The 16,727-nt window shown below is 36.1% G+C and overlaps 1 protein-coding gene across 1 annotated transcript; it reads left to right on the top strand.

Moving 5' to 3' along the window:
- Positions 1-935: 935 nt before the first annotated feature.
- LOC145678206 (uncharacterized) lies at positions 936-15,024 on the top strand (the record flags this gene model as incomplete). Its single annotated transcript, XM_081748259.1, is given in 3 exon segments — positions 936-1,058; positions 5,214-5,317; positions 12,928-15,024. Coding segments are annotated over 3 exon segments (2,289 nt in total), but the record flags the coding sequence as incomplete, so codon positions are not given.
- Positions 15,025-16,727: the final 1,703 nt, after the last annotated feature.

Genomic DNA, 16,727 nt, shown 5'->3' with positions numbered 1-16,727 from the left:
TTAAAGATTTATGGGATTGGATAGCTTGCCTTTCGGGATTCATTTGTAAAATTTGATTCAGTGTATCCTTCTTTAAGGATCATTATAGAAACCCAGCCCTTTGGTAGAGTTCGAATAAAAGTATTGATAAAACATCAGCGAATGGTAGTGTAAGCGTAAGTATAATTGCTTCATGCATAATAAGTTCACAACTTTTATTTATGACGAAATAAATTTCCCGTGGACTCCCTCTGAATTTCTCTCAGGTTCTAGCTATCATGTGAAAAAAAATTAAATCTACTAACTGCTTTCACACAATATAATTTTGAAACTTGGGAGCCTAGTGGTATCTGTGTGTCTGTAGTATATAATAATGCTGATACGTTATTCACTTGAACATCTTAATGGCATTTGTCGTTTGACTTCAGAAGACTGAATTTAGCCTGTAAGTACAAATTGCCTATAGTTAAAACATATCAGATGTACGATCTTGTTTAATAAAACCTGCCCCTCCTCCTCTTCTGTCTGAAAAGCCCTATATTGTTATTCACATATGAAATCCAAAGACAAAGGCTGTCTTTATCCAGTTGTATTTTTATTTCAAGTATAAGTATTAAAATGTGCTACGCATGGTTGCAAGAGGCTGGGTGTGTGTGTATGTGGTTTTTTGGTTAGTACTGAACTTAGGTACCTAATATTGGGAATCATCATCTTCATGAATTAATGTAAGAAGCGGCCGCGTGATTTACGACTACAGGGTGTCCGAGAAGTCCTTCCCTGATTACAGAAATTGATAACTCAGGCTAGAAATAAGATAGAAATATGAAACGTGTTGAATTGTTTACAAACTATAAAAGTTTTTGTCTGTGTTAGGTTTGTTCTGTTTTACCAAGTTTCAATTTTTTTTGTTTTAGGTTTGTAGTACGTAAGTAAGAAGCCCAAGAAGCCATGCCAACCAACCAGGAGAAGGCACAGTGTGTCCTGTGGTACCATGAGACACGATCACCAAGCACGGTGCAGAGAAAGTTCCAGACAACATTTGGGAGGACTCCACCTGATGTCAAGAGCATTAAAGCCTGGTATGAGAAGTTCAAGAACACAGGGTCGGTTGCTGACCTTCCGAGGTCTGGTCGACCAAGAACCTCAGCAGACACGGTGGATGGAAATTGAATATCGCCTAGATGTGCTACGTGCTACCAAGGGTGCTCATGTGGAAGTGTACTAATGTGACCAAAACTTTTATAGTTTGTAAACAATTAAACACCAGTTTCATATTTCTATCTTATTTCTAGCCTGAGTTATCAATTTCTGTAATCAGGGAAGGACTTCTCGGACACCCTGTATTTCATCACTGATACCTATGAGCAATGGGATAACAACAGTGGAAGACAAACTTCGTTCTTCTCAAACTTGATACTTTGAAAAACTTATGAAAGTGGTTTCGTTATCCAAATAAATATTCACTCTAATCAGTTTCAGAGGTAGCATTAATCTTATAATAACGTAATGGCTATAAGAGTTACCCTGAAAATGTATTTCGTATTTTTTCTTTTTTTCGTAATTCAGAATTTTTTCTGAATTTCACTGGAGTTATGAGGAACCATAAATTATCAGGCATCCTACTTTAATTGCTCTCCCTTCACCCCCAATGTGACATTGGGTATATTTGCAGCTTAGTGTAGCTTAAAGAAACCATGATCGTGCATATTTAATTTCTAACTCGCTTGCTCATAACGTTGCCCTCGAGACGAGACGAGAAGTCAGATTTTCTCGTCTCTTGTCGTAAATGTTTATAAAAATCCTGTCTCGAATCAAAATTTTCTCGTCTCGTTTTGTAAATTTATGTACAAAATGTGTCCTAATTTCCGTCTTAGTTTCATGTAGAATTTATCAGAATTCTTCCAGGTTACAACGAGTCCACGAAAGATTGCTATAACGACATTTAAATCATATTTAATATTGAAGTAAATTGTGTAATGACTTGCGTATCTTTAAACGTCGATAAATGCTCTTTCTTGTGTTCATACTATTACCTTATCAAATTGCATATGACATATATACGATTGGCCATACAATACTACACAGTGTTTGAAATTAAGATGTAACATTTGGGTTAACTAGTCATGCCTACAAGACACGACAATTTTCTCGCCTCTTCTTTATTCACGTCTCACTTCACATTTATGAAAGAATGGTACACATGGATAAGCATACCCAAAATTTTTGAAAACGGGAGATCGTATGTGTACCGAAAGTACTAGTGTTTCTTGTGAGTACTGTACAATTTGTTTCCTCCGATGATTTTTTGCTCCGAGCTTCCCTTGAATTTATCCCTACGCATATTTTATAGACTTTAAAATACTAGAGACAATCACCAGAAAATAATGAGTACACATCCTACATATCATATCGTCAAAAACTTCGGAACGAGTCGAATCGACCAATTTTAATTCGTTTTCTTTGACTGTTGAAAATTTTAGTGTAAGAAATAGTTTTCTTTGCCACAGAGAGTATCTGATCCTTTGTATATACAATAACGAGGTTAGTTTATTCGCAAGTTAATATGGAGTTTTTTTTTTTTTTTTTTCTTTCTTGTTACTTAAAATGTTCTGCAAATATCATCAATAACTTTTGAAACTGTTTGTCTTCACCTGAGCATATGCGTGAAGTGGTTTACTACGAATAGGATTACAAGAACTGTGATAGATTAATTACAAGTAATCCGGTTAGAAACACTGCTGCTTGCATTTTAGTTCCAAAACCGGCCGCCCGCACTCGTTCGCTGGTCAGGTTATACTTGGTGTAGATTACGTATGAAATGGTTTTCTTTTTTTCTGACATACTATGAATCATTAACATCTTCTTTTGCCTTAGTTTTTTCAAAGAAAAAGAAAAATCGGAGTCGTCAGGAAGATTGAAACCAATGACCGTAGGTTCTACCATGTTGGCATTTTTTACGCAGCTTACCATTTGACTGTTTTCTCAGTGAGTGCTTATCTTGCCTTGTTAGTTCATATAGAAGAACCGGAAGGAATTGTGCAATTCGCATTTTCCTAAAGTTATTTTCCAAGGTTTACACTATTAAGTTCGGATGGTCCCAGGGTTGGAAATTATATTTCGGATTCATATATTGCATTAAGTTGTGCAATATAAAAGAAATATAGATACATCAGTGTTGAGACAGGTACACAAATGAATGTAGCTATCAAGCTAAACATGAATGCAATTGTGAACTTTAGTTTAACATTGATCTACCTCAGAAAAGTAAAGGAACGAGAAGCAGATGTGCAAAATTTCTTATTTGCTTTTATTGGCGCGCGGATCATTATTAAGAGCGAAGTATCGTAATATAAGCTACTGACATTCTAATAAGGAATGCTGTTACAAGAATCCTATCTTTCAGTCGTCGGATATTATTGATTTAAAATGCATAAGGGCTATTTTAAAAATGAAACATCAGTCATTCTTGCATTTTAAGTATACAAATTTCTTTTCCTGGTAAAAAGTAGAATTATCATGAAATTTAGCTTATATATATAGGGTAGTTTAAAAATAGAGGAACATTTTGTTTAACGTTGCACGATTATTCACAAGACTAAAGAAGATTGTGATAATGAGGTGGATGATAATGATAAAATGAAGAAAGTACAAACGAGAGAGAGAACTCCGAACCCTCCCCCCCCCCCCCCGTTCATGGTGTTTTTCCATCACAAAGTCCAGGGACTTCACGCACCGGAGATAGATGTAATCAAGAATTCATATATATGTATTTATAAAGATTCATAATTTTAAAAGATCCTTCTCATCGTAAATGAAATGAAATCTTTCAGTGTTACGTCCCTTGGTTATACCGTGTAGGCTGAGGGAGACAGTGATGGTAAGAATTTATGAAATGGTGGAATGGTAAGAGTAGGAGGAAACTGCAGGATCCCGAGAAAGCCTACGTACGCACTGTTCTCCACCACATAATCTTTTCAGCATGTTTGTATATTTATTTTGAATACTAATTATAGAGTTACTTGCTGAAGAACTTTACAAAAAATCGAACATCTTTATATATTTTCCTGAAAAACATGGTTTTAAGACTCCAGCGTGAAAAAAAGGAAAGGATGAAAATTAACTCACTTTACACGCTATTTTCTGCTAGTTTGTAGTACTGATATTACAAGGAAATGTTTTTCTTCGTTTCTTAATCTCCAACCCTTTTGGAAACAAAAATCAGTTCCCTCTTAACCTCCTATACAAAAGACAAGTCGGATGTATCACATGTTATACCCGAAAACAGCAGAATGTTTTCAAGTATTCTTGCTTTTTTCCTGATGATTTCAATGTGGTTTTCATAAATTACTTCTTAGTTTTCGCTTCAAGGAAGGTAACCGGATAAAGGTATGTTTTGAGGACACTCGAATTGGCAGTGAAACAATTAGCAAATCGCGTGGAACATGTGTTTAATCATTATAGTCTATTTGTAATTCTGATATTTACTTTCATCGCGTTTTTTAATCTTTCTAGATTAAAAATATAAATAATGTATCAAATGTGCGACTCAAAAGTACTCTAATTTTCTGTATTGCAGCTATTGTGTCTGCAACGAAATTTTTATACGCGTATTACAATATTATCCTTCGATTTCTACCCTTGATTGAGGCAAAAATTCAGGAAAAAGATCCACACCTAAAGGGAATTCGTAAGGATCTAGTGTCATTTTTTCGGACTTTGTCTCTGGAGGAGTAATCTGGGTTTTTGTGACCAGAAGTCCATGATTTTCAGTAGCACTGCTTTGAAGAACGAAAGACCAACTGCTGTAAACTGTATGAGTGCCACATAAATGGTGACAGATGAGGTTCGTGGTGACATCTGAAGGTGCTTCTATTGAGCTAAGGAAATAAATATCTGCAAGTTGAATGTCATAGTTTTCTCGCGGAACTTTTTAGAATTAAATCTTTCTCAATTTATTATGTTGTGTTTGCAAATTTACAGAAAACAGTATTTTGATTTGTTGCTTTACTTAAGCAAGATGTCTTAGTTTAACGATACCACAGTCACTGAGGCCAAATATGTGATTGGTTGACTTCAGGAATTAAGCATCAAAGCTTTTTTCAATTTGTGATGTCATGAATTTAGTAGGTACTGTACAATACATAAAATAATTTATTTTCTCTTTTATCCCTGTTAGAGTTTTCATTTCATAATTATGCTTCCATTGTTAGTTTTCATTATTTCGTTCATTTCAGATCGAGCAGAACAGATAGCAGCTGCCAAGAAACACAGTTCCGTCTCACAACCTGATTTACATTTACCAAAAAAGGCTGTCATTTCGTCGTCTTTATCGACAGAGGTAATGTATGTTTCACTTTTTTGTTCAGCATTAGCCAAATCTGTCTAGACAGGAAACCTTGATAGTATCAGATGTTACTGAATGTAACACGTGTTAAAATCCAGAACAAAATAAGAAACTCGTTTTTTTTTTTTTCCTGTCAAAAATAAAAAAGTCCTGGCCCGAGATAAAAGCCGCGAAAGATTGTGCCTCGGACGCCATTTCACATGTGCGAATTTCGGCAACATTAAAATACAGGGTGTCTACTGGTCATGAAAGTCATGAAAAAGGCATACATTTTGCTTAGTGGTCATGAAAGCCATGAAAAAGTCCTTTATTTGCCCAACTAGTCATGAAAATCTGAAATCGCAGAGTATATTTTTATACTTTACACTTTTATACCTCATACTGCATGTACTGAAACAGTTGTCAAGATGTCCATTTTTGTGTTCACTTTTTTTTAAGTTTTGATGTGATACTAGTATTCAGACTGTGAGAAAAAAATATTTGTAAAAGCAGCGGCGGCCACTGAAGGAGAGCCAATGTGCCGTGGCACTACCACAAATAATACAAAAAATAATATAAATAATATTTGCATCTTACTAAATAACAAACTTTTTTGATTTTATGCACAATACTTTACTTGCAATGTCATCATTGCTCACGAGAAGCTAGTTTGAGTCGCGCTTAGTGATTGAATGCGCTCAGAATTACTCGCACGCTAGCAGTACCTCACCTAGGCCTATCTTTACTCTGTTTGTGCCAAGTTCTCCTGTGCTCTCCCGATTGTTCTAAAAATGGTTTGTGCGCATGCTCGTTAGTTGGAGAGCAGGAGGAAAGTACGGACAAATAACTAGCGTTTTGTGCCACGATCGAAGGTGGCTCGAAGCGGGAGATTTGTTTCGTCTTATGTTTTGATGCTCTAGGAAAGGGGGCTTTGGTTTGGAGTTAAGTCGCCTGGAATTCTAACACGTGACTCCTGATTCACTTGTTCCTAGTGCAGTGTTTCCAAACTAATTACTTATTACATACCAATATGTACCCTCTAGATTTGACCCTCCCAAAAATCGATTTGGAATTTATTTCGTTATTGTGTTGTCAACCCAGGTATGATCTTCCCCTGATTGAAACATAAACACATTGTGCTCCTGAGTGTTTGTGGTGTTGAATGTAGTGTGTGTAGACCTATTACATATTTTTGCGAAGTTTTGATGTTGAGTATTTAAGTGTAGTGCTGTTTTCTTCTTTCTTTATATTTGTAACTATTTTCCGTGAAACTAGAACAATACATTACGATGAATGCGGCAAATAATTTAGTGAAATATCCGTTTTCATCCCTATCATATGACGACAATCTAACTGGAAGCAGGAAATTTAGGAAAGCAAATCCCTAATTTGAAATTGTGTGTTAAGCAAGTGATCCATAATAAGGAAAGATTGCATCAATTTAGCATGAACATATATTTGAAAAACAGTTCGAATTTGTGGTTGTGATGTAGCCAATCCTTTTTTTTTTTTTTTTTTGTTTGTTTGTTTTCCGTATGTTTGGAGGAGGGGGGGGGGTTCGCAAGCTGGACAAAATCTGCTTTATGTTTGTAATAAGTTTACTGTAGACAGAAACAACTTCATTCTAAATAACACACTCTCTCTCTGTCTCTCTCTCTCTCTCTCTCTCTCTCTCTCTCTCTCTCTCTCTATATATATATATATATATATATATATATATATATATATATATATATATATATATATATATATATATATATATATATATATGTGTGTGTGTGTGAGAGAGACTAATAAAATAATGTTATTCCTGTCTTTTCATGTACTCTTTTTTTTACGGATATGCGCTTCTTATTGTGTACGTTTTGGCACTACCATATCATATACTCACGAGCCGCCACTGTGTAAAAGTACCCTTGAAAAATGAGAAGAAAGAAGGCATCAGACCCCATCCAGGATGAAGGTTCCATTATGAACAAATTCAGTAGGTCTTATCAGTATGTACGCTAATTTCAAATATGACGCGATGGAAAAGAATTGTATATTTACGTAATCAGTCTTTTCTTGTAAACGAAAATTATAAATTTAGAATTCAGAGTACATAAAATGCAGATAAAAAACATACCAGAATGTAACGGGACTGTTCACAAGATTTTTTTAAATCTATAGAACCTGGTAAGCCTTAAACCCATACTTGAACCGCAATTAAAAATTCGTTTACTGCCTTTTAAATTGCTCTTGCATTTTAAAATTAATTGTCAGCTAATCGACATTACGTACATTAGACAAATAAGAGCATAATGTGATCTTCATCTTAACCGATGCACCACTGATGGTAGGGGTTTATTATTACTAATGGTAAATTTTTATCGCCATGGTCATGAAAATTTGAACAAAAAGGTCATGAAAAGTTGAAAAAGGCATGAATTTACTTTCTGGTATTCCAGTAGACACCCTGAAATACTATTTGTCTGGAACGGTTCAAATTATTGTCTTGCTTTTTGTTTTATTTGAAAGATAATTTACGAATTAAAATTATATCCTCTGTGTGGAAATGTGTCCAAATTCTCGTGTTGTAGCCTTCCGATTTTTTTAAAAAAATATTTATTTATTTATTGAAAATATCATATATATATTCAAGAATACAAACCGCAGAAATTTTGATTTTGAGACTGTTGATCCGTACTATACGGTACTATATACCTTGAAAAAGAGAACTTCCATTTTTAAGGTGAACGTGATTTATAATCAATTAAAAATTGTGACATACATAAATTAGCTTCCCCTACACCATTCTCACATTTTGATATGAAACAAAATCTAGTCATATTTTAATAGCGTTCAAACGTGTTAAAGCCTTGTGCAAGCTCAAAACATGTTACCAGAGCATATTACTTCTGCGCACTCTGCTTAGAGTTGAATTGAGCAATTCAGTGAACTAAAAATGTGTTAATCTGCATCAATATTTTGCTTTGATATTGAGTGATGCCTTCCTGTTGAACCAGTAGGAACTAGGGCACTCACAGTCTTTAAAATATTGGAAGTGAGCACTAGTAGTAATGTCTCTCTCTTACAGGTAGAAATCTATATCAGGCACCCGGTCCATGTAGTAGCGTGAATTTTACTACGATTTCATTTAACTTAAACTGATATTTATGACCTTTGCAAGCATCAGTCACGGTCATGTACACAGGCCACAAACATCCCTCTTTGTATGTTGTGAGTGTATCTTCTGTCGTTTCTGAGATCTTGGTTGGACAAATGAGATTTCTTCGTTGCTATTCCAAGTTCGTGCAATATAAGTTAACCCATTACTAATCCAAACATGTGACTTCTGAATTCCCTCCTCAGGAGTAGTTTTATTGAACCATTCTTCTATTTTCTACTGGCGGAATTCTTTAGCATCCATTTTGGGCAACATAAGGATGTATGACTTCACCACTCTTGTAAAATCTTTGGCATTCTGAATTGCTGCTATACTTTGGCTGGAAACATGTTTTGTAACGCGGTGCTTCAACAGCCTCCCTGAACCATCGCAAGGCCCCTTCCCGTGATCAGCAGCACTGTATACCCACTCCATTCACAGAAACGACTTCGTGAATTTAAACAGTTCGTAAATATTTTTGAAGTGCCTGATATAGTGATACATATTTTCTCCATGTGATTGCAGTTGTTTAAGAGTTCTGCGTATTACCAATAATTCATGTGCTGAATAATGCCCTCTAGCACCACTTATAACTGCAACACTTGTGACCTATTTTTGAAAATATGACTCCTGTAAAAATTGAAACTTGATCATTACTTTAGTGATAACCTTGTACTTCTTGGTTCAGAATCACAGATCGGTTTTCAGCAAAATCACGTTGAAGCACTAAACATAATTGCTCAGTCTTCATTTCTGCAGTATGCTGTTGCGATTTCTTCAGATGTTGATGTGTTGATTTTTCTTTCCATTTCACAGGTTCGTCAATAAAGTTATCAATGGCAATTTTCGTAATGAGTTTATTTTCTTTCCATATTACATATGTAGCCTCAGAAGTCATCTGCTATGTTTCCCAGACCAAGTGTCTGTAAGGCGAGCTCTTCTTTTCCAGTATAGTACCACATTCCTGAAACAAACAGGTCACTCGTTGTACAGTCCGCAGCAAAAAACCTGCAGCATTAGCATGTAAGTTTATTGTGAAATAACGAAGTCTTTTGCCCCAAAATAAGGGTACAGGGGAGGACGCTGAGGTTTCTCCTGGAGTGATTCGTGTCACTGTTACGTTATGTTGATTCCCTGGGTTGTTAGGCGTAATTTCACAATAAACTTACATGCTCATGTTGCAGGTTTTTTGCTGCGGACTGTACCTCACAGACTACTAATCCTCGCACGAGAATCAGAGGGAAGCAACTCCATTTTTGTAGGTTTACAGACGAGAGAAAAAAACGTAATTTTCTTAAAAAGATGTGATTTTAATAAGATGGTAATTGAGCTACATTACAACAGATGATCGGCAAGGAGAACAGATGGCGTTACGTTCCATTTACACCAAGAGGGGCTTTCAAAATGATGATCAAATATGAACAAAACGAAAACTGCATCTTTGGAGTTACGTTCCTTGGTTCTCATGCGACATAATGACTTCAGACATCCAAGTAAGTTATGTTACACCTTCAAATAAATTCTTCAAAGTTAACACGGAAACTTCAAAATTGACTCAATACACACACATACATACATCTCTAGATGGATATGGTCACCTACTTAGGTCGTAATACAATTTTGATTTTCCAGTGTGAAATACTGAACGTTCTTTCTTATCTTTCATACAGCGAGTTACGTATCTTTCCACTTTTACCACTTCTTCTCCTGCAGCTGTTATAGTGATAATGCCTTTTTTGTTGCGCTCTGTCAAGGACAATTCCATATATCTTCCAGATAAAATGACTGTGCAATCTAAATATGTACTTCATTCACAGGATGACCGTAATGGGGGTCCGGTTTTCCAACCTTCCTTTTGTAGACCTCACATTTCTTGTTTTGTCCACCATGTATTTTGTTGCACATAAATGTGCAAAATTTGTACCTTTAAAAGCAACACTGGGATAATTGTTGGAATTTGCATTTTTCATTGTTGAATACACACGATTCAGCAGCTGAATTGATGGTTCATATAAATTCTTAGCATGTTTCACAAGCTTCTTTCGGTTCATTTTCTTTTGAAAGTGGAATTTCTACTTTGAAGAGTTTGGTCAGTTTTGATTTGATGTATTCACCCACAACTGCAGTAATTCCGTGTGTTTTCTTGACCCACAACTGCATACAGCTTACGACTTGAATTCACCGATCATGGTTTCTTCATAGTACTAACATCAGCCTGTATTCAGGAAATGTAATTATTCAGGGAACCAATTCAGAAACTGGAATTATTCTTCTGCAGATACAAAATCTTCATCAGCTACACCGTGAGAGACTTCTTGTTCAGTCATTTGATATTCTATCAAAACATTTAGAACACAAACAAGTCATGACTGAAAACATCTTGGCTTTTAGACAGTCGTGAAATGACCACTCTTGTTCCCAGCCTGATGTTTTTGCTAGGCTTACTTATTGCTCTTTATGGAGATGCAAACTGTCTGAATACTTCACTCTCCTGTGAGCCAGTCAGAAGACATTTTTTTTTTCTCCTCTAGACTCCCTACAAATCAATCAATCCTCCGAATCCTTACAAAAGTTTACAGGTACTGTTGGATCAGAAATTTGGTGACTTACTCTTTTTGTTTGTCTGTTGACAAATGAATTGTAAATTCATATGTCTTCCCTATTCATTCATGCTAGGCTAAAGACTCAGATTTATCTGGATTGTTTCAGAATGTTGTAGGAGGTTCTGTTATATTCTGAAATAATCTGGATGATTCTAGAGGGTCTAGAAAATTCTGTGACATTCTAAAATTCTCTGAGTGATTTCAGAATTTTCTAGAAGGTTCTATTATGTTCTGGAGTTATCTGGGTAGTTCGAGAATTCTAGAAAGTTCTGTTACATTCTGGAATTATCTAAATGATTCCAAAGTGTTTCAGAGAGCTTTCATGATTTGGAAGGTTCTTTGTAAAGAAAATCCAAAAGAATAAAATCATTTAGGATGTTTACAAAACCATTATGAAAAATTCCAAAAGCAAAATATGTTCTACTTTTCAGGATGTGTAGTACTTTTAGAGATACAACTCCTGTACAATTCTCATAATTTGCACTTGATGTGCTGCAGTCTATATCAGGAAATGGACTTCAAATTGGATAGGTTTTCATATACTGTAACATTATTATTATTATTATTATTATTATTATTATTATTATTATTATTATTATTATTATTATTATTATTATTATTATTATTATTATCGATGTTATTTTAAGTTTCTGGATTGGTTTGAATTTGTGTCGAATTCTATCATATTGAAGTTACATGTTTCAAATCAATAACTTTATAAATATATATATATAAACTATTTCCATTTTGTAGTAAACTACACTTGGAATATTTTGACTTGTAACTTATTGCACAAGATAACCATAGTATGAGTGTATTTATGTAAGTTTCTTCTTGCAGTATTTTAGGAAAGAATTCGCTTCGTTAAAAAAAAAAAGTAAAGTAGGTTTTCTGAAGAGAGAGAGAGAGAGAGAGAGAGAAAACGTACACGGTTTTGAGTTAGAGTAGCATATTCAACCAGATGTACTATTTATTATACCACTTCTTGACATTTTTCAAGAATACTAAAAACCATAGAATAGCTTTATATTTTTTTCTTTAAATTTATTGTTTAGATTCAGCAAAATACTGTGTAGCAAAGTTCTAAAGATTAATATAATATCACCTATCAATGTAATAGCTGTTTAAAGATTGTGTGATCATAAATAAAGAGGAGGTATTATATTTATTTGTAAGGAAAATATGCATCAGAATCACATTATTCTGTTTCGTTGTATTCCACGAAATGAAATGTTTTCCCGTTGTTGTGTACAGTTGTAAGCTGTTGCATCACAAAATGGAATTATTAAACTTCGCGAAATTGAAATTAAAGTGAATGATCTTAGAACAATTCATGTTTTTATTTTACTATTATTATTTTTCAAAGAAAGAAAATAAAAATTTCTCAATAACTACAGGGAACAAGTACTTCATTACACAAATAATCACTTGAACACGTAATTAATGTAAAGGGCCTTTATCGCATGCTTTTTACTTGTAATATGTATTTGATCTTTACTTCTTATTCAAAATATTATGGTTTCTTGTGATCGCCCAGCGGAAAATTTTGAAAACGTAATCACTCTCACAAGTGATGTTTACCTGTATCAATTTTATTATTCCTAACGATTTTATTTTCCATTTTTCCTTCTTCCTTTCAATTAGTTATTATTATATTGAGTTCACTTCCTCTGTGGCCAGTATACGTATCTTGAATATTAATTTTTAAATAAAATAAGTGAAATATTTCCCATCTTGTTAAGAGTTTTATCAGCTATTGACATGGAGTTATAAACTTTCCGTGTAAGTTTATCTCACAGTATTATTTTAAATAAATATTAATTATCTTGCTTGTGCTGTAGTGTAATGAACTACTTGCAGTTTTTCTTCCTTTTCAGAATGTATCTACGGAATTAGGAAATTTGTCTTACGAACCGTTACATCATCGTGCGTTTGGTGATGTAGGTATTTCTTCTATAGGACAGACACCGAGTTCTGATCATAGTAAAAATTTTGAAAAGCTTTCGGAAATTGGGGTGAATGGCCCTAGTTGTCGAAAGGTAGAACTATCGGGACAATATCCAAGTCAGGAAGATAAACACGTGCGAGATCATTATGTTGATGGTGGAAATAGAAATGTGCATTCTTTATATTCAGAATTGAGGGATCAGAATTTACATCATTATGAGGCTTACGATGTTGAAAGAAGTGGTATGGGCGTTAAAAATAGTGGAGAAACAAATGGACAAACAGAACAATGGGCATCATCATCATGGAGTAGAATGGCATCACTGGAAGAGAGTAAGTCATCCGCGCATTCGAAGGAATTACAGAATAGGGAAGAGATGCTAGATGAAAAGACAGATTTGTTAGAGTTTGTGGCTAGTGACAAATTTGGTGAGAGACCTCATGTAGATACAGGCAATCGTCTCGAATCACCCGTTATAAAAAGTGAAGTGGAATCTAGTGTTAATGATAGAGTTCTTGAAGTGCCTTGTAATGCAGTGGGAATAACAACACATGTAGGAAGCTCTACACCAGATGATGCAGTGATTAATCAGTGTTCTGATAGGAAGACTACCGATACTCTTCCCTGTGATGTAATTACACAAGATTCAAATGACACGAGTCACAGTGGAACTAATAGTCAAAATGTTAAAATAGAAAATAAGCCAGTTGGTGTTGTAGTGCCATTAGATGATGATATGTGTACCGAATTCGCTGCAGATTCGGAAAAGCCTATAGGATTCACCACACCGGTAGATATTAGTGATTCAGAACTTCAAGATTTATTGGAACGGTTAGAAGAGGAGGAGAAAGAAATAGATCAAAGAAGCAGCGAAGTATTTAGTGAGAAAAGCGATTGTCATTCCACTGAGAATGAAGTGACGAATAGACCTGAACCTCACGGTGCAAAAAATTTCGAGACAATTAGTGATGCTTCTGCTAGTGTGGCACTTCAGTTGACTGTTAACTCTGAAATAGCACACATTCCACCTAGCAATACTGTTCCATCTGTTGAGTGCCGACACCCATCGTTTTCAGGTGAGACAAATAATGGTAAATCGAATTTGTGTGAAAGTGAACAGATTAAAAGTAATACGGGAAATATGGAATCTAAAGCAAATTCTGAAGTGTTAACTACAATCTCTGGTAATTTCACGAAGGGAGGTACTGGTGCAGTTAGTACGAGCACTTCTCAGATAAGGGATTTTGCACTTCATTCTAGGGAAGACCAGATGATTCTTGATTCAGTAGTAAAGACTGGCCCATGTGAGGAAGCAGCTGAAGTTTTTGAGGACCCCGTTCTCCAAGAAACTCATTATAGAGGAATGGAGGTGTCTAGAGTGGAAGCGACAGAATCCAAGGAGGGAGCGTTATCTTCAGGTAGTGATTTGCCCAGTGCTAGCTCTGAAATGAGCTACGAGTCATGCGGAACTATTACAGATGTGTCAAACAAAGTTTGTGATGCTCTTACGACTGATAATAGCGTGCCTATAACCAAAGATTGTTCTATCGAAAGCCGTCCGGAGATATTTAGCAGCAGTATTCAGTCAGAAGATGGTGCTGTGGCTTGTGCTCAATCTCAGGTTGCTCAGACTGATACAGAAAGGTTTATAGTTCCTGGTGCAATGCTTTCCCCTGCCTCTGAAGATATTGATGAAGGGAGTGGTGCGTCTTTTCTTACACCAGACGAATTTATTGGAAGTTCTACAATAGATGAATGTCCCAGTGTAACACGTGGTGCCGATATTTCAGGAAATGCTGCAGAATCTTCGTCAGCAGCCGAGCCTATTTCCTCGGAAGCAGCTGAGGCATCTACAGAGTATGTAGCTCCGTGTACCAGTGGGGAAGAGGAATCATTTTCCGAAGATACTGATGATTCTCGACCAAGCAGACCAAAATCTCTGGATCTTCCTGTCAAAATAGTCGTTCAACAAGAGGCTGAGGGCGAAGAAACAGAGGAGTCCCCTCCACCCCCAGTCAATGTTGGTAAGTTACTATATTCCTTGTTTGGTAACTCACGCAAAAATTTTTGTTTTTAAAGTAGCGTATCGTTGTGAAGTAGTGGAAAACTTCTAAATAGTTATTATAGTGATCATCATTATCAAATTTATTAATAATGTATATACGTAATTTGCTCAGAAATTATACTGTTGTTTAATGAAGAACTAAGAGGAAAAGAGAAATATAGTTCAATGGATAAAGGTTTTAGCAGTACAATTTTCGTCTTGGCAGAATTATTCTATATTTTGTTACTAATTTTACTCAAATTACATTTTTCAAAGTTACTGCTTCTAACCAAAGAATACAAGGGCCATTTCAAAAGTCTTGCACACAGCGCATGCGCGACCGTTTGAGCGGTGTGATCAAGTTCAGTTTTATGTCAATTGTGAGGAGCAGGGTTGGCTGGTTTAAACTAGCTGGTTTATTATTATTATTTTTTTTAATGGTTTAAAACAAAAAAAGAAAGAAAATGTAAATGTTCGTAAAATCTTGATGAATACACATTTGCGGGTTATCAGGTTTCACTCCCGTATTTTAGTAGTATTATATTCAGACCTAAATTCCCCATTCATTACTCAGAGATTCTACTACTAAAGCAACTTTATATACGAGGGTCATTTAACTCGAACTGGCAACATTGCCACAATTAGTGTCGTGTTGTGGGCAGGAGCTGTGACGGACGTAGTGCGTTCCGTGGATGTGTAGGAGTCAGTTCAACGCTGCTGCGGCCCCATATTACGGTGTGTGTAGCGAGTAGACATTACTAAAGTGATTGTCGTGTGAAATACTGCCCTAACGCAATGTTCACGCGTGCAGAACAGCGTGTGTTTATTAAATTCCAGGTGGCACGAGGGGGAAATGCTAGGACGATTCACAGAAGATTAGCAGAGGCCTTTGGTAAAGCTGTTCTACCGTATCGGTCGGTGGCGAGATGGGTTGCAGCATTTCAGGCGGGACGACTGTCAACAGACAAAATGCACGGTGGAGGGCATATGCCAACAGCTACGGACGAAATTCATCTTGCAAGATTACGGACTGCTTGACGGTGATCGGCACTGGATTTGTAGTGAATTGGCGGAGGAGCTGAACATTTTTTCCAAATCAGTGTGCCGCATGCTAACACAAGATCTTGGCATGCGGAAAATATAAGCCAGATGGGTACCCCATGCTCTGACCGAGGTTTAAAAGTGGCATAGGTGGGAATGTGTGCGCCTACACCTTTAACGTTACAATGGGGAAGATGATGACTTCTTGCACCGCATTATTGCAAGTGACGAAACGTGGGGATCCAGATCCTATGATCCCGAATTGAAACGTCATCGAGTTAATAGCACCATCCAGAATCTCCACAACCGAAAAAGCTTAGGCAAGAGCCAGCAAACGTTAAGGTGATGATGATAATGTCATATGACCACAAAGGCATTATCCTGTCACATCAAGTTCCACCGGGGTTACCGTCAATGCTGCATACTATGCTTCATACCTCAGTCACCATTTGCGACCAGCATTGCGGCGCAAACGTCCACACCTCCTGGAGTCTGGACCAATTCATCTGCACGACAATGCCAGATGCCATAGAACCAATCCAGTGCAGACTCTGTTACGACGATGGGGTTGGGAGGTACTGAGCACCCGCCATACTCCCCGGACATGAGCGCCTGCGATTTTGATATTTTCCTAAAAATGAAAG

The sequence above is a fragment of the Thermobia domestica genome, unplaced genomic scaffold, assembly GCF_964235325.1.
Source record: "Thermobia domestica unplaced genomic scaffold, izTheDome1.hap1.1 HAP1_SCAFFOLD_2058, whole genome shotgun sequence".
In the NCBI taxonomy this organism is placed as follows: Eukaryota; Metazoa; Arthropoda; class Insecta; order Zygentoma; family Lepismatidae; genus Thermobia; species Thermobia domestica.
Note: the sequence above shows the minus strand (reverse complement) of the source record. Positions and strands in the feature narration are given on the sequence as shown.